Source organism: Osmia bicornis, chromosome 3, assembly GCF_907164935.1.
Source record: "Osmia bicornis bicornis chromosome 3, iOsmBic2.1, whole genome shotgun sequence".
In the NCBI taxonomy this organism is placed as follows: domain Eukaryota; kingdom Metazoa; phylum Arthropoda; class Insecta; order Hymenoptera; family Megachilidae; genus Osmia; species Osmia bicornis.
The window spans coordinates 3,613,083-3,631,543 of record NC_060218.1 but is presented as its reverse complement, the minus strand read 5'-3'; the positions used below and the strand labels follow the sequence as shown (position 1 = coordinate 3,631,543).

Genomic DNA, 18,461 nt, shown 5'->3' with positions numbered 1-18,461 from the left:
GAAGAACTACAAGCGCAATTTTTGCGCTCCTTATCGGTAAAATAGAAAAACTAATTAGTTGCTAATCGAGTAAATGGCGCTACGTGTTTTGTAAAAAATTAAAAATATTGATTCAAAATTCAATTTCACGTTGTTTCATTGATACTTCGATGACACATTCCAGACATGAATAAGAAAAATTTCAAGTAAAAAAAGCTTCAATCTCGGTATGATTTACTAAAGAAAAATAAAAGATATGTAAAATTCCTGTTAAAATTCATAATGCGTAAATCAGAACCAGGCAAGTGTCTCTAAATAGTCATTAAACGTCAATGTTTAACTAGATATTGGTTAAGTTAATTTTAAAAGAAGTATTCTACGCTTTCTATATATTTAAATCTAGCTAAAAACGTACCTACGGCTACTGCCGAAAAGAAGGGACCAGCGGAGGCTCCAGGAACATCCGGAGAGGGTGACGTTCCGAAGCAAAAGAAACCGCAGCGATTCGATTTCGGGAAAAGATGGCACAAATTTCGCGTTCTAACACCGAATTCGGCGTTACTCCGTGGTTCTTACGCGATGAACCATCCCCATTTCAAGTACAGAAGCCGGGGTCGACAAGCCGCCCCTTCAGCGGTAGTGGCCATCGTCTACGGGCGTCTATTCGAGCCAAGAGACTGGGTCAAAGAATATGTAGACCAAGTGTTAGAAAACGGGGACAAACTGTTTCGTATAAGCGTGATGAGGAACCGGGTGAAGGAGAACGAATACATGACGGCGAAACTGGTGTTTCCAGAATTCTACATCGCCAATTACAAGGTCCTTGTTTGCGTGGAGGAAACGGGCATCTATGGCAACCTCTTCAGCGAAACCGTAGGCTGTCCAGATTTCAGCGATGGTCTGTCGAAATTCTTCGAAAGCAACGATGCTGGGGTGATCACTGCCCAGGGTACATCGATAGCCATGTGGCGACACCCTGAAATCGGATTCCTCTTCTTCGACCCGGCTCCCTGCGACGAAGATGGTATTCATCACACAGAAGGAGTGGCCTGCGTCATGAGATTCAAATGCTTGAGCGACCTTAGGGACCATTTCCTCAAGAACATGGACAGAAGATACGATTCTAGATACTGTATCGACAAGGTGACAGTATTGCGAGTGAGCGAGGTCGGTCGCGGATACGTCGATCGTCTTCCAAGCAACAGTCGTCTGGCGATCGACAAAAGCGTTCTCCGTGCCATCAACCCTGTGGACATCGAGGACAACAAGATGGACTGCACCAAACCGGCGCCCAAAGGAGAGAAGGTGAAGGCTACCTTGACCGCCAAGATCCACAAGGAGCCATTGGCGATTACCATCTCAAACTACAGCATCGACAGACGTTTCGCTACCGATCCCTTGGTGGATCAGAACAACTTTGACACCGGTTACACCTACGAGGCGATGCACTTCAACGTGCCATCGACTTTCAGGGAGATGGCTGGGAACATGGCCATCCTCCATGGATTGACCCACGAGCACAGCGATATGTACAAGGGCAAGGGAGCACAGAACGTGGCCAACTGTGTGATGGCTATTGCCATGAAGAAGGTTCACCCTGTGAAAACCTGGCTGAGGCCAAAACTCGACGAGATCCTGGCATTGGGAGACACCGTGTTCGCTGAAATTAAGTCTGCCAAGCCGATGATGAGGACCATGACTGCGTCCGATTTGAACGATGCTAAAATTGAAGTGGAGGACAGGAAATTAGTGGTAGACGTGGACTTGATCACTGTTACAGGCACGATCACTTCTAAGATCCCAGAGGTGTTGAATTTGAAACAAGCGTTGGAGGAATTCTTCTTGGTTAACAGCGAAGGGGCGATCGAATCATCCGCCATGTCCGTGGCGATCTGGAGCCAAGACGACATGTTCTACATGTTCGATCCTCGCCAGTGTGACTCTATCGGCGTTCGAATTCGCGATGAGAAAGGTGGAAAGGGTAAACAGGACGATGAAGAAAGAAAGAAAGGGAACTGTTGCGTGATAAGATTCCCCAGTACCGACGCGTTGGCTGCTCTGTTCGTGAAAAACGTGGAGCATGCTAAAAAGAACGATCGCTTCACCATCAGGCACATCACGATTTTGGACGATATACCTGGGACCAGACCTTGGCACGACTTCCAGCCTGGTACCGCAGGAGAGACCTGGGTCCTACAAGGTACCATCTCTAACGAAGACGAAGAGTTCGAAGACGAGAGTCGAGGCGTTCAAGGACTTGCTATGTCGGTCATAGCTCTGGTCAGCGCGAAAGAAACACCGCCTACGAAATGGACCAACGAGACAGTGGACATCGCGGTTCGAGAAGGGGACGATTACTATAACTGGTGCAACCCCGTCACGGAAGTAGAGGCTGAAACCGAGCGTTTCTTCTTTGTGCCGAACTTAAAGAAGAATTTGTACTTCAAGAACCGAAAGGTCAAGATAGACGTGGAGGAAGGAACGGTCGTAGGTGATGTAACTGCACCAGCCGACAGTGATATTCCGAATTTGGCAAAAGGTCTGAAGCAGTTCTTCGAGAACCATCAATACGGTATCGTTGACGTGAAGAGTATGAGCGTAGCTGCGTGGAAGGTCGAAGAGGACGTGAAAGTGAAGGACGAAATAGTGAAACAGAACGTCTACTACTGTTTCGATTCGAATCCGAGAAACAGTCGAGGTTTCTGGTCGGAAGAAGAAGTAGAGGAGAACGTAGCCTGCGTGATTCGAACCTTGGACCATTCGGTATTAGCGAAAATAATTGAAACGAACGCGGGCCAGGATCAGGAACACGGCAACGAGTTCTCCATTCACGACATGAAGAGTATCTCGATCGGTGCTGAGATGACCGATGAAGAGATCGAAGAGGACAAGCAGATCCCAGTGAAACCTGATCTGCGCAACTACCACAGCATAGGCGATACCGGAGCCGTGTTGTTGGGTAGTTTCAACCAGGGCAACGAAGTGATGTTCAAACGTCAAACCAGGGACAAGCAACAGGCGGCAACTGCCCTGGCAGCTATGGCGATGACGAAGCTGTATAATCCTCATCTCTGGTACAGAGAGGTGGTCGATGATATTCTGAAGCTGGGTGACAAGATCGCCCAGGATAACATGGAGAACCTTGCGGAAGAAGGTATGGAGGGAGAGGAACCAAGGAACTATCTCCTCCCTAGCGAGATCAGCGAGGATTTCGCAGTAGGAGTGAATCGGATATACGTAGCCTTGGAAGAGGAGAGTACTTCCGGCAAGATGAACGAATTGGCCACCCAATTAGAAACTTTCTTCGAATCGAATGCCATGGGTGTATTCAGACAGGCCAACGTGATGATGCCTATTTGGAGGGAGTCCGATGTATTCTTTCTAGTGGATCCCAGAGGAAGGGATTCCAGAGGAGAACCTCGAGAAAAGGACGGCGTGGCCGCGGTAATGTGGTTCACCGATATTCCATCATTGGTCGCTGCGATCGAACCGGTTGCCACCGGTGAAGATTTCGTCCTCGACGTCGTCACTCTGGATAACGCGTACGAAACGCGTGTAGCCGAAGAGGAACGCCCGACGAGACCAGCTGCCGGGGAAAATCCGTGGTACCATTTCCCTAAAATGTCCGAGGGGGTATGGAGCATCAATGGTACCGTCAAGATGGACGATCCTAGGTTCGAAGAAGCAAATCGCAACACCCAAACAGCAGCTATTGCGGTGATGGCTATCGTTTTCTCAAAGGTCTACGAGCCACGGTATTTGACGCAGGCTGTGTTGGACGAGGTGATCGTAACTGGTGATAAATTGCACTCCAAGTGCGTGGAGAGACTCGGAGTAGATTCCGCGCCGAGGATTAATGAAATAATGACGGAATTTTTTCTCTCCACTCGCCGTATCAATCTGACGATCAAAGATTGCGTGGAGGCTGGCAGTCTGACCGCTAAACCGCCCAAGGTCCAAGATTTGAACGCGGGAATTAACAAGTTCTTCGCACGGTACACTTCGGGAGCGTTGACCGTTAGCGGGGTTAAGAACATAGCCATCTGGAAGTTCGACAATGAATACTATGCCTTGATTCCTGACTATGGTGTCAACGTGCAGGAAGAAATCGCGGGTTCACCCAAGTTGCTGCGTTTTGCCAGCATCGACATTCTTATGGAGCATCTTCAGAACTACTTGGGAACCGAAGGAGATTACGAACTGATCGCGATAGATGTAGTTAATTGGAACAAGTTTCCTCCATGGAAATTCGACCCCAGTTCCGCAGTTCGCCCTTCGAACCTACCTCCCTTGAACGCCTACAGAAGAGTCCAAGGCGAAGCTCGAGCGATTCTTCGGGGTACCTATCACCAGGGTGACGAGGTCTTTCCGGAAACGTTGCGGAACAAGCAGACAGCTGCGAATTGCGTCGTGGCCCTTGGAATGTCCGTGGTGAAGAACCCGATCACCTGGACGAAGAAGACGATGGACGAGATCCTGGTGATCGGCATCAACGTTCACCGGCAAACGCAGAAGGCCAAGCCGACCATAACTCGCATCAAGCCTAAAGACATCATCAGAGTGTTCCACGTGGGGGTGAACATCCTGACAGCGGACATAGAAACCGGTACGGTGTCCGGTTTAGTGGCGATTCCACCTCCGGCCCCGGAAGACAAGAAGAAGAAGAAAAGGCGCGGAGGCACGAGGAGGGCGAGAGGTGGCCGAGGGAAGAAGAGCAGAAGGCCTCAGAGAATACGCGCACCTCCTCCACCTCCGATTCTTTTGGAAGATGGCGTTCGAAAGTTCTTCGAGAAGAACCGGGCTGGAATTCTGGTGACCGATCGAGGAATGGTGACCATTTGGAAGGACTTGGGAGTTTATTTCATGTACGACCCCAGAGCCCGTAGCGATCAAGGTTTGCCCGATTTCTATGGCACTTCCTGCGTCATGTGGTTCGCGTGCATCGAGCCTCTCTACGAGGTCCTCTTCGCCAACATCGACGATCAAGAGAAGTACGGTCGCTATGAGATCTGCAGGGTCATCATCAAGACCGCTATGATAGAACCTCTACCTTGTCCAGCTGGATTCAGACCGTACTTCGATTGCACGACTTCGCCCATCCCGATGACTCCTATGAAGAGAAACACCACCTTGGACGTGGAGACCGTCACCGACTACAACATGGTAGACGAAGAGCTAAGCATTCTTCGAGGAAGACTGCACATGCACCACCGTACCTGGAGTCCCATCAGTCGTGGCTTCCAAAGTACAGCGATAGCTGCTGTGGCCATCGTAGTGGGACTTCTTCACGTTCCCTCAACCTGGACACCCGAATTAATCGACGCGATCCTGAGATACGGCGATCTTCTGCACTCGGACAGTGTACGCGCTGCTCGTCCTGGCTACAGGAATCTGTCACCTAGCGAACTGTTAACCGTCTTCATCGTCGGTGACTTCAGAGCCACAATACACGTCCACAATCATACCACCGCCGGTATTCTTCATACGTTCGATCTTTCCGAATCTTTGACTATGTTCTTCCGCTCGAATTGCGCCGGGATTCTTCATACAACCAACATGGCCGTGGCGGTGATGCAACATTACGGGAAATTCTATCTGTTCGATCCTTGCGCGAGGAATAATCAAGGGAGACCGAGTTTCGATGGCACTGCTTGCGTGATGAAGTGCGAGAGTATCATGAAAATGGCCTCCATGTTCGTAAGCAATTGCAACCTGAAGACACCGAACGTGTACACTCTGAACGCGGTGAACGTGTTGAATCTGTACTTCTTCTCGGACGCCAAGAGCGGCTGTCCACCTAAATGCGAGCAATGATTAGTGAAATTGTGATCTCTTTGTTATCGTGTTCATTTTGATAATTGAAATTTCGTCGTGGTGATTTTGTAATAAAGTACCTGTTACGTTTGTTGAAAAATCATTCAGGTGAATCGGCGTACAACGAAATGAATCGACGCGGTCGACAACATTCTCAAATTGCTAATTTTATTTATAGGTTTCTTTATGACACAAATCACTTTTAGCATCTACATGAGTAGGAGTACAGGCTATACGAGAATGAATTTGATACAGATCACTTATTTAGTGTAAATACAATGTGTGTCCTCAATTACACGCTATATAAACTAGATACTTAGAAAACACTGTACAACGCAGCTGAGAACTGTCGGTGATACTTTACAATATGTTACAAGCACTCCTTGAAGCGAGACGAGCCCAACCGCGACGGAGCCAACTTCGTTATCTCGTGAAATCGTTATCGTATAATCAGCCAACAGTCGTTCCCGACCGATATTCGCGACGTCACACGCGGTCTGCTAGGCCGTCTTAAGCGGGTTCCGGAAGCTGTCCCATCACGTACAACTTCCTTTCGTCGCGAATCCTTTTTTTTTCCCCCTAAAAAAATGCAACGTGAGAACAGCTTCCTAGTCCCCTGACCACTGGTGGGTCCTCCACGGACGGACCCTCCCGACGTCGTCTCGTTCCTTGAAAAGTGAACTAACACGCCAAGTTCCACGAGCAGAGTTCAACCTTAGGATAACTCTCGGTACAATTTCCTAAATAATTCATCCCCTACCAAGAAATCATCTCTACCGCGAATACGATTGATCTTTGACTGAATCGTATTCGCGGTAGAGTCTCGTTGAACATCGCTGGAAGGATTTCAGCCTGGTCGAGGATATTTTCTGTCAGCTCGGTTGATCCTTCGAGGAAACGCGTTCATATACATAAATGCTTCTTGTGTTCCGAGCATCATCCCCTGCGATCTCTGCCCCCGCAACCCGACTCGTACAACAGTCATCGTCTCACGAACACGCAACATTCGCAATTACACACACGCAGACACATACGCGACACACTCGGAATAATACATCGCACGGTTTTACGAGTCTTTTCTTTGTGGCTAACGTCTGTCAGTACGATCTGTAGTCCTTCTTTCCTTTTTCTCTTTCTTTCATACCCTTGCGCTCGTTCCGTGAACCGCTGGTCGTCCTTGCCCGTACTTGGATCATTTGTTGCCTCCTTCTTCACGATCGAACCTCGATCTTCACCGAGGTATCCAAATTTTTTTCGAGTACTATTATTTGAGAAGGTAATTCTATGAAAATAGAAGGATAATTTTTCAATTTTAAAAATATCTAGTTTTTAGCACAAATTATTGAAAAAGTGTCTGTTTAAGATTTACTTGAACCCACGAAATCGCAAATTGATCGCTGATCGATTGTCGTATACTTTAAGTCATAGATCCTTACGGATCATTGATTAATTCGCGTTCAATGTTTCAAATAAATTGACAAGCATAGGTACGTGAAAAATAAAATTCTGCAAATATTATTGATGATAGAGCGTGGATCGCGTGCAAAGATGGGTCGACGGAGGAGAAGGAGGCAACGAAGGGAGAGAATAACCGGTGGTTGAGGTAAAAACGCGGCAAAAGAAGCAAGAGACGCGTGGTTGAACGCAAAGCCTCGGATACGACTGACAGAACGATGTTCGAAACGGATCGCAGTGTAAAAAATATGGGTTATTGATAATATTGGCATGATGTCGTTATGGCACGTTCAAGTTTACTGTTCGATACACGACGCGTATTACAGTTTTATTTTACGCTCCTCTCGCTATACAGAGACATCGGTGATTGCTTCAGTCGAGGGGGTGAATCGTAGAATCGGAGAAGAAAGATTAAAAAAATAATGATAAGAAAAGAAACGAAGAGAACAGGAAGAAAAGACAGAAACTCTCTCATTCGTTCTCATTCACTCTTTCGCTCGCGTGACTTCCACATGGCGGCATAACGCAAACTCTCTTTTTCCTTCTATTTCTCTGCTGATCTTCTTCTTCTTCCATCTTCTTATTCTTCGTCAAAGTCCTCCATTGCACTTTCCCATTCGACGCAACAAAATACACCTTAAAAACGTATCTCTATCCTATGTACACAAGCTGCTCCGTTTTAATGAAAACGCACGAGAAAACAACAATCGTCGCGTGTACAGCTCGTTCTTTCTCTTCTCTTACGTTATCTTTTTCCTATGTATCGATCGATCAGGGATAATTGGATCGCACTCGAGGATTTCGAGCAATAGAATTTTTAATCCATAATAAAAAATGAAAGAAAATAATCGTGGTAACAGGCTTCGCGCAAAATATCTATCACTTCTAACTCGTTCGATTTACTATTCAAAAATTCGAATAAAATTTAAAGAAAAAAAAAAAGAAACACTTGTGCGAAATTGCACATAACCGTCGCTCGATTCTTAACAATCGTATAAAAGGAAACTGAAGAGAAAAAAATAAAAAATAAAACGATCATTGCAATGGACGTGGAATTATCGAGTTCGTTCGCACGTATATTCCACGGTAACAAGAATTAAAAAAGGAAACGAAAGAAAATTATGAAAACGAGCGCACGATCGACAAACATCATTCTACGCGTTCTTTCTTTCAACCAGTCGCCGCTATACAAGAACAATTATATTGCCGCTTAAAGGGTTCGCACATCGACGATCAGAAGATAAAACGCAAACTTACAAACGAGACGGAAACAAGCAGGGGAAACTCGTATACGCTTTGTCGTTCAGTCAAGATCGATAACAATTTTCTAAACGTTTTTATCTTTCTCGTTCGTCTATCACAATCTTTTTCATCGCAAACAGGAACCGGTAAATTTTCAAGTTCCAATTAAATAAAATGATTAAACTGATCGCGTTCTATCGCGCGTTTCTTCTTCGATTATTACGCCGAAATACAAGAAATGTTTCTTTTAAAAAACGTGAAACGAATCGAAATGCTAAAGAATTAAGAGAGTCACAGCTCGAGGGTTCAAAGAAGAAATAAAACGCGCGAAGAAGCGATTGTCGCTCGCGTAGACGACGTTCTCTAAATAATACATGCCTTCTCTCCTGCTTTGTCGACGTCATGTGAACAATTGACGAGAGAACACAGAGGAACAGCGACTTTCGATCGAACACGATTAACCTTGTACGTTTTAATGGAAGCTCTGAACCGCGCGATTCGATGCCACAACAATTTCTTCCTCGCCGTGTTATGGTTATTGTCTTCGATGGCCCGAAAGCGCGAACGGTGCGCATGTTCGTTCTCGATCGCCTCCAGATTCCTCGATCTCCTCTCGATTTCGATCCTGACGGGGTTGTAAAACTTAGGATTAGGGTTCATCGTTCATGAACGAGCCACGTCTGATCATCGAGTCCGCACGGATTCCTGAGATTTCGCCCAAGACAGCTGTTTTTTTTTTTTTTTTTTAATTATGCAATGGAGATCCATGTAAAGAAACAATTCGATAAACGTTTCACCTGGCGATCGCGTTACGCCGTACAATCTATATAATCGAAAAGGTAACTCTGAATACGAATCAGAGGAAAGGTATAACGACGAAGGTCAGATAAAAGCGGGTACGCAGGTGGATTTTCGTTGAAGGGCGGGTTTGAAACAGCGACACGGATTGTCGCGTCGTGAAACGAAATAAAATGAAGAGATCTTACATGCTAATCAATCGCACAGTGTTATAGACTTTTAAAAAAATAACAAATTACATACAGGAGAATAGGTATTCCGACATCGTGAGGTCGAATCAAATGAATGACGACGAAATGTCTCGTTCTCGCTTGGACACATCATTCTTTCTCTCTCGGCATTGCTCTTTCATTCTATCTTTCATTCTTTCTCTCTCTCTCTTGCTTGCTCGTTTTACCTTTAGTTTATACGTCTGCGGTATAATTACTTTATAGAATATAGTACCTGGCACAGGAACATGACCTCTCAGTCATTGGCATCACAACGTAACAAGGACTACAAGCTGTGTCACGCGCACCTTCATCGTCAGCCAGTTATGCGTATCATATAGTTTCTCTCTCTTTTTGTATTCTCTTTCAACATCTCTCACGCAGGCACACTCTTCCTCTCATTCCGTCTATCTAGCATGCGAACTGACAATCTTTCTCTCTCTCTCTCTCTCTCTCTCGAGTGGGTGACTACAGCCAGACACTTGGTCCTGAGTATTTCTGCATCGTATGTTCATATGTTTCTTTTGCCTTTACTTTTCTTCGCTTGTCCGTCTGTTCGTTCGATCGTAAACACGCGTGAACGTCCTTATATACCCAGACTCCTCTGCCTATCGCTGTTAAAGACTTTGGACACTGGGTCTGTCCCGACGAACGAACGCGGCGAGAGACTGGACACGATTATCCCGAGGATCTCTTCCTCGTACCCTTGCGTCCTGGATCCGAGTCGATTTCACACTCCATCATTTTCCTGGACCCTGGGCTCCAACTTGATTACCCGGATCTCCTTGTATAGTCTTCACACGACTGACGCGATTGGCCAACAAATCCCCGATTTCAGATCTGTCCTAACGACGATCCGAATGAAGAGGAGCCAGCTATCATCCGCCGCCTCCTCCTTCGTCCTCGTCGTCGTCGTCGTCGTCGTCGCCCTGGACCAGGTGACGACATTGACCCCTATTATCGTCCAGCTTGCCGTCTGTACACGTACATGGACCCTGTTGATGACACGGCGCGTAGCAACAGTCTTGTCACGTGGGTCCGGCCGGGGCTACGTAACACTGATCGCCGGATTGGTGGTGCCCGACGGCGCCGAGACCACTTCACTCTTTATACACTGTCCGGTCAGTTGGTTCACGCTAAGGGGATTGTTGATGTCGTGGGGATTCGTGCCGACCGGGTTACGATGGGGCGGCGGCGGTTGTACAGGCTGATTGTGCGGCTGACTGGTCGGGTTCGATAGGGGCGGAGGCGGCACCGGGGGTGTCAAAGGGCAAGGACACGGGCTGGCCAGGCTCGAGGGCGACGGTAAGACCAGCGATGGACTAGCCAGACTAGACAACGCGGACAAACCCCCGGGACTGCTCAGCGACTCGTCCTCCTCGGGAGTGCCTGCCTCCCCCACGCTGCCAAGGTTGTCCTCCGAATGATCGTCCTCGCCTTCGCCGTCCGCTTCGCCGTCGCCGTCTCCTCCCTCCCCCATGTATCTGATACATTTCTTCTTACGTCTGCGAACAAGCGTTTCAAGATTAGCTCGGGTGATCTTAAGAAGCCACCAGGGTGATTGATGGTTATTCAAGAAGATAGAACGTGGCTTCGATTCGATGTATCATTAGTGAAAGTGAATGAAAAAAATTTGTTAAAGAAACGACGTTCGATCCTCCCTGTTGTAAGGTTACATCCAGTATTATTATATACCAACTAAAAGAACACATGCGGTCACTCGTGGTCGTAGCAAGATCGACCGCGCAGAAATCTCTGCCAAAAATTTTTCACACGCGATTTCTTTGTTACAAAGAGTTTCCCTTTCAACGCGTTCGTTAACTCGTTGAATGCAAAACGAGATCTCTGCGCGATCAGCTTCGGCTTGTATTGCTCGACACGGATATACGTATCACTCGCTGCCAAATGCCATGCTCAAAAAGATTCAGACGTAACAAGCAAATAACTGGTGTGTAATAAACGTATACGTGAAAAACGAAAGTTTCAACAAAAAGAATTGAAATGCCGGGGCACAAGTTGGGCGGGGTTCCGGGGTAGGAGGGGGGTTTCGGGGTTTGAACGCTGTTTTAATCCGCAGGCGAGAACTACGTGTCCCGAGCAGTACGCTGTGTCAGTACACGCGACAGAAATCGATCAACGAAATCGCTAACGAAAAGCTCGCAGAACAGTATAAATTCTGAATAAATAAACGTTATCGATGTTACGTGGAACTTGGAACTTTTCATGAACGATACTCTGGTACGCTCTCTCTCTCTTTCTCTTTCTTCTCTCTTTCTCTCGAATAAATATCGTTCCGTTCCAAAAAAGTGCAAATGAAACGAGAAAGAAAAGACGAACGGAAAGGAAAAAAGAGACGCGACCGATCGATCGATCTCGAGACGCGGGAAATTTGAAACCCGATTACACGAAATGTATTAGAAATATTATAATACAGGACAGAGGCGAAAATGTATGGCTACTGCAAAGTTCCCGAAAAGTGAGCCCGACCGACCTCGTGTGCTAACTGCATCGCAGTCGAGACATTTATCGCTCTGCCATTGGCTCTCATTATTCATCTCTTAGCCAGTCGAGTTAGTTTATTGCTCGTGTTTGATCAAGTGTCAACAATATTACGGTTCTTGGGTGGGACATCAACTGTTTCGCAGGCACGTCTGGATTTAAAAAGCGTTAGATGTACCTTCTGCATACTTTTCTTTCGAGTATAATCGGTTCGCACAAGTCGCTCCAGCTGCTGACCTAGCCACGTTGAACCGGAAGAAAATCTATTCGTTCGCGCAATGATTCCAGGATCGATTTCAATTAAATTAGAGAAGGAGAGGGAATTGCATCGTGGATGGTCTACATGGTCGGGGAAAGTGTGGCTTGGTAAAAGAAATCAAACTACTTTTCTTTATAATATACCACTTAGTTATTCGACCCCGAGGATCATCTCTCTTCGAGCCCAAGGAAAGCCAGCAACTGGACGCGGATCAAGGCTGTAACGTGTCCGGACTCTTCAAACCTCTACGAAGCGTAAAAAGCCGCGCGACATCGATTTCGCGACGATAAATTCGCGCGATACGAACGAAAGCTACCAGGAGCTTCCTCGTGACACTACCTGGCCAAGATTTTGGTCGTCAGGTGTGACTTCGTCCTCGGAAACGTTTCACGACGCGCGGCTAAACGACATTTAATGCAAACAAGTATAATTTTACGACATTACAAGAAACAATAGAGAAACTAAAAAACAGATAGAAAACAACAGAAGAACGTTGACATAAAAAAAAAAAGAAACAATAAAAAAAGAAAAATAAATAAATAAATAAATCATGTTCACGTAGTACTAAATAAAAATAAGGTTCAACACATCCGTTACCAACACATAATTCGTCGTAATTACCGTACACGAACTGTTCATGCCATCAAATCAGACTCATAAATAATTAATATGTATATAATATATATGTATGTATTTATACTTCTCTATTGCCAAATGTTCCGAACCGAGAACGAACATAAGAAGAAAAGAAAGAGTGAAAAATCAGAGATATGTATCTTGGGTTATACACGTGGGTGTAGAATGTACGCAACACGTATATATTTATATATATAAACATATAAATGGTATATATATAATATATACATATATCATATGTATTACAGACCAGCCATGCTAAGGGCAACACTGATTAAAGTCCAACTAAACGAGGGTAAATCAAATGTAACAATAATAAGCTGCAAAGAGCCACAACAATGAGAAACAATGCGAGCATTAGGGCGTCGTTGTGCCGCTCACTATGCCACCCCCGCTCGTCTCAACCACAGGAAGTCAGTTCTCTTCTTTCCTTCTTCTATACATTCAAACATAACACTTGAAAAAAAAAAAATTTTTTTTTATTTAAAAAGCAACAAGAACTGTATTTAATTATTTCTTGTTCTTCATTGTTGGAAATGGCAAAACGAGCAGAGTTGGTTGATTATAGCAAGGGCCAACGAGCCCGTAGGTTTAAGTCGGGACTGACCACTGTTTAAGAAGAAGTGTTGCAGTAGAAGGGAGGCGATAGGCTTGACTAGAGATTAACATAAGTGGGTTCTTGCTGAGGCGAGGAGGCATTGGAGGCAGTGTTGGTGTTTGGGGGTGCAGTAGCTGCCCCTACCGTCCCTCCACCACCTCCAGCCCCGACCCCTGCCCCCGCGCTACTTCCCACACCGTGATGGATTATGCTCGCGTGGATGCCCATCCCCGCTCCATGCTCCACTGGGCTGCCAAAACCAACCACCAGCCATTAAAGGGGCGCTCGTCGCATCGACGTTATCACTTTAATCCCACCTTAATCCCACACCGTATCGTCGTCACCCACACGCATCGGCCCGAATTGTCCGCGAGCGGACCTCGCTTTTCGCTTATCTTCTCCACCCTCTTTCGTCGCGATCTTATACAGTTTACGTGGTCGACCATCGTCGTCATCGAGGCACCATTCTATTTTTTTTTTTCGCGAAGGATGGTTAGAGTTATTTCAGAAGGTTCTCTATAACAGCAACCCCTATTTTTGGGACTACTCCTATTCTTTTTATCGATGCCTCGATACCGAACAACGTCGACCTCGTTGCAACAAATTCAACTTTGTTCTTTCTGAAAACACGCGCAACTTCAGCGATTCCGCAGTGTCTGATCAGAAAATATGTCTCCCAAATGTCCGTGTTCGTGAGAAGCTTCTTCTGGGTCGCCACTGTTAGCCAAGTGTGTAAAGTCTAACTATTCAGATATAAACAACGGAGACAGAATTGTCGTTACACGTTGCATTCATTTACGTAACTAGGAATTTTGCCAAAGGGGTCGGTTATTATGCATTCAGAGGGAACAAGGCTCATCTTGGCCGATTGTCTAATTACGTCAATGATTGCGTACGGTAATTTTTCTTTTTCTCAACGTTTCATCGTGAATGAAAAATTCGTTGGGATTCGTCATCGCCCCTTTAATGAGGTCCATGAGATTCACAAACCCAGCCGGGAGTTGGGGCGTTTTGGGCGCACAGTGAGAAACGGAAGTTAGAGTGGCGCTAAAACGGGTGGCTCGTGATGCCGCAATAAACTACAAAGTGTGGTATCTAGTAGAGTTATTTACAAGCAAAAATACAGTGGACGATGCCACACGGTTGGATCGATCCAGCAGCGTGCGAGTAAGATACTATCACTTGTGTACTTTGTTCTGTTCTTTTTCCCTTCGTATATTTTGCTTTTTGGAAGACACATTTTCTGACTGTCGCGCGTTTTCTTTACGCGTTTCACTTATTTTAGATGATTGAATTCGATCACGATTATTTTAATTATATTCTTTCAATCACGCGTCGGCTATTTTCAAGTTCCACGATAACATGTGGATGACGGAACGGAGCAGAAGACGATTACAATAAGAAGTGGTGATAATCGAGAGTACTATTATTCGTGCCCGGGTTGCAACTAATTTTTTAATAAAATTGTTGCGTATCAAAATATATTGACACGCAACAACTTGCTTCTATATCAACACTCTAAGTGTCGATTATATTAAATCTGCGATTATCAAAGTGTTAACAGTTGTCAGTATCCTTTGATTAAAGTACCCAGAAATGACACGTAGATAGAGCAGCTTTGATGAACCTTTTGCATTCAGAATTGTTTAGAATATGGTTACAAAGAAAACAGCGCGTTTGAAAAGCAACCCGTGCTCGTATCATCGTTCACCATCATTCATCACATGTAAAAAGTAAATTGTTCTAGTGGAACTACATGAACTGTGACGTGAAAACTTCTAGTCTTTCTCAACACTTCTCAAGATCGAATAAGTATATACACGCGACCCGGAACAGCGTGCGCAGCTTTGCCGACAAGAAACGGTATAGTAATTCTCCATTTTTGAAGAAGCAACCGATCAAAAAACCCTCTACACGATGCACACGTACCTGCATGGCTTGCACCATTGGCTTTGCTGGTCTAATCCGTACCTGGCGCGACATTTCTTCATGTTGTTACCTAGAAAATTTGAAAGGTGCATCGATTAGTATCGCAGAAATGTTTCTTCTCCGTCTGTGAACAGGGGAGATGTATATCCTTCTTTTTCATTCGCGCACATGTATCATCGAATTTCTATCATTTTGCCAGACGAATGACGCTAATTGACAATCACGTCCGAGACGTTAATTTTTGAATAAAATTGCAAGGCTCGCGTGACATTTATTTGTTGGAACAATGCTGAAGAATATCAAATTTTGTCAACTAGTCATGCGTGTAACAAAACGATCGTAACTGATCGAGCTTGATTTTTTTTTTTATAATCGTTCATTATTTTAATTAGATTCTATTACTTTGTTTAATGTGAAGATTTCAAGCTCGAACAGTTTAGAAATTTGACAATATATGTATATATATCAGCGAAACAGGATCTTCCCAGAAGACTTACATTTTTTCAAACGTAATCATATTATTTTATAAAGAAAGTTTATTATTTAAAATTGTACTGAAACAGCAGTCTTCAAGGAAGAATCCCGCGGATTGATAAAAAAAAAGAAAGAGATATTTTGTCAAGCTGAGTAAAAAATGGCATGCAGCGTAAACGTTAAACGGCGTAAAAAATACGATCAAAGATCATATCTACTCAATTAATGTCGTGAACTGTATTAAACGCAAGCTCTAGATAATAAATATTAAAGATGAATATAAAAAAAAATTTTTTTAAAAAAGGAAACCCGAGCGCTCAGGCATCGTGAACGAAACAAACTCGCGTGTAAGGGTCGAGAATAATTGAGTGATTGATTAGAGGTGACCATAGAGAACCAAACGAAATAAAAAAAAAAAAGGCCAATTGATAAATAAATTACTATAATTAGAAGAAGAAAACAAAAAGGAGAAAAAATCGACAAGGTCGACAGGCAACGTTGAAACGATCAAAGGTGATGGTGATGGTGGTGAGCAAAAGAATATAGAAAAAAAGAAGAAGGAGATATGAATTTAAACCAGCGTATCATAGTTAAAAAGAAAAGATAGAGAACAGCAACAGCAATGAAAATAAGAACGATAAAAAAAGAGAAATAAGAACAGTAAGAGCACAGAGAGAGAGAGAAGAGAGGTGGAGAAAGAAAAGAAATAGAAGAAAATAGGTGAACACAGAGAAAGAGAGACTGAGTGAAAAATTAAAAACGCTTAGGATTGTCTGATTGCGGAGTATAGGTCCCTGTAAAAATGCAAGATGGCCAGCGTCCCCAAAGTTGTATACGTAATTAATAATTAATAATGCTGTGTCATGTGCGTGTACGTGTGTACTGAATGCGCTCGTGTCCCATTTTGTTTCCCGTTATATATATATATTTTCTTTATCACACAATATATATATTAATGGAAATATATATATTTTTTTCAAACATGGAGGCACGCACGTGCGCACGCGTACGTGCACGCCCGTTCACGCGAGTGAATGTTCTTTCTTTTTTTTTTTTTTTTTTTTTTTATTTTAATTACCGGTACTTAATCATTCTTATTCTTTACTACTACTTTTCTCTCTTCTAACTTGTCTTCTATCATTATAATATATATTATTTTCAATGTTGTTATTGTTATTGTTGTTTTCAAATCGAAGAAAAGAAAAACAAAAACTACTTGAAATACCAATATAAATCACATATATATATGTATATATGAACGTCTAATATGCGTGTGCATGTATATAACAGTAATAATAATAATAATAATAATAATCATATATATATGTAGAATATATATATAATAATAATAATAATAATAATATATCGACCCAAAACCCCAAGACGGGGGGAAAACATGCAACATAATGTAGTGTAGCAATAAAGAATGTATATAATAATTATATAATATAGTATATGTAATAATGAGGGGGTGGGGGGCTGTTGATAGGGGGTGAAATAGGTGGACTTTTAATAAATTTCTGTAGCTGTTGTTGTCGTTGTTGTTGGTGTTGCTGTACGTGGGGCGGGGGGAGCTTGTAAAGAATGTGTGGAGTGAGGCATGTGGGTACCTCCAGGATCACTGTTTGTGTCTTGTTTGCGCTTCCTCTTCTTAGTTCGGTTGGTATTTGCGCGGGAAGACCAGTCAGGGTACAGCTGCATGTGCAACTGTCTCTCCCGTCGCGCCAACTCATAATACTTGGCCTGTTCCTCTCGCCCTAGCGCGTGCCACTACCGAGAGAGAACCAAACACTATTTGTAATTGTGCATGAACCGTTGGCTAAACAATATTTTTAATCAAGAAAGATAAAAAAAAAAAAAAGAGATTCACTAATGCTACTGCCGCCACCCTAAAATTGCATCTTTCGTTTTGTTTTTTCTTTTTTCAATTTAATTCTCTTTTATATACTGCTGTTAAGGTCTGGTAAAAGATTAACGTTTACTGGTTAAAGATTATTATTTATCTACGATACTTTGATCTTTAGTTACGGTTAAATTAAAAAAAATCTCGTCTTTCACGTTTCTTATGCGCTTTCGATACCGTTCCACGCGCATCTCGTTGCCTTTCTTAATCATATCGTTGGCAATTAAACACTGGGGTCCCTACTTTCCGTTTAAAGTGCTAGAAGAACAGCCTAGATTCTCCCCTCCCCCTCGCTTGTACCGCTATTATACGTCGTTATCGTCGAGTTTTAATTATTTTCGGACGATACAGGGTGTCTGATAGAGGGTCGTCGCACATGATTAATCGTGGACCACGTGTTCCAGCGAAACGAGGATTCTTGACTGGTGTCTATACACTGAAAAAATATACTGTAATCATACATTTACACGTATTGCAATTTATAATATCCTGTATGTGCAACAAGTGTGATATTAGTACATTAGGTCTGGGTGAGGATGCACTTGCACTTTTCGACTACTGAACCAATGTAATAACTGCGTGCTGCTCAAAAGGTTAATGCATTAAAATTACAGTTGTTTCCCTTAAAAGTAAATAATTCAACGAAAGTATCCTCCTCGCTAATTA

At 43.9% G+C, this 18,461-nt stretch overlaps 2 protein-coding genes across 3 annotated transcripts in view; one reads left to right on the top strand and one right to left on the bottom strand.

The window, feature by feature from the left end:
- The first annotated feature begins 261 nt into the window (after positions 1-261).
- On the top strand, positions 262-5,793 carry LOC114878437. The gene is made up of 2 exons (XM_029192266.2): positions 262-280; positions 383-5,793. The coding sequence occupies exons 1-2, from the start codon at positions 262-264 to the stop codon at positions 5,791-5,793; spliced, it is 5,430 nt and encodes a 1,809-aa protein (XP_029048099.1).
- Positions 5,794-5,940: 147 nt separating this feature from the next.
- LOC114877554 (protein pangolin, isoforms A/H/I/S) overlaps positions 5,941-18,461 on the bottom strand; it is a 166,751-nt gene continuing 154,230 nt past the window's right edge. For both annotated transcript variants that reach the window (XM_029190277.2, XM_029190258.2), the window contains 2 exons: positions 15,419-15,488; positions 5,941-11,002 (listed from right to left, as the gene is read on the bottom strand). In XM_029190277.2, coding sequence (XP_029046110.1) covers positions 10,546-11,002; positions 15,419-15,488 — 527 coding nt within the window. In that variant the 3' untranslated portion in view covers positions 5,941-10,545. The remainder of the gene's footprint in view (positions 11,003-15,418; positions 15,489-18,461) is intronic.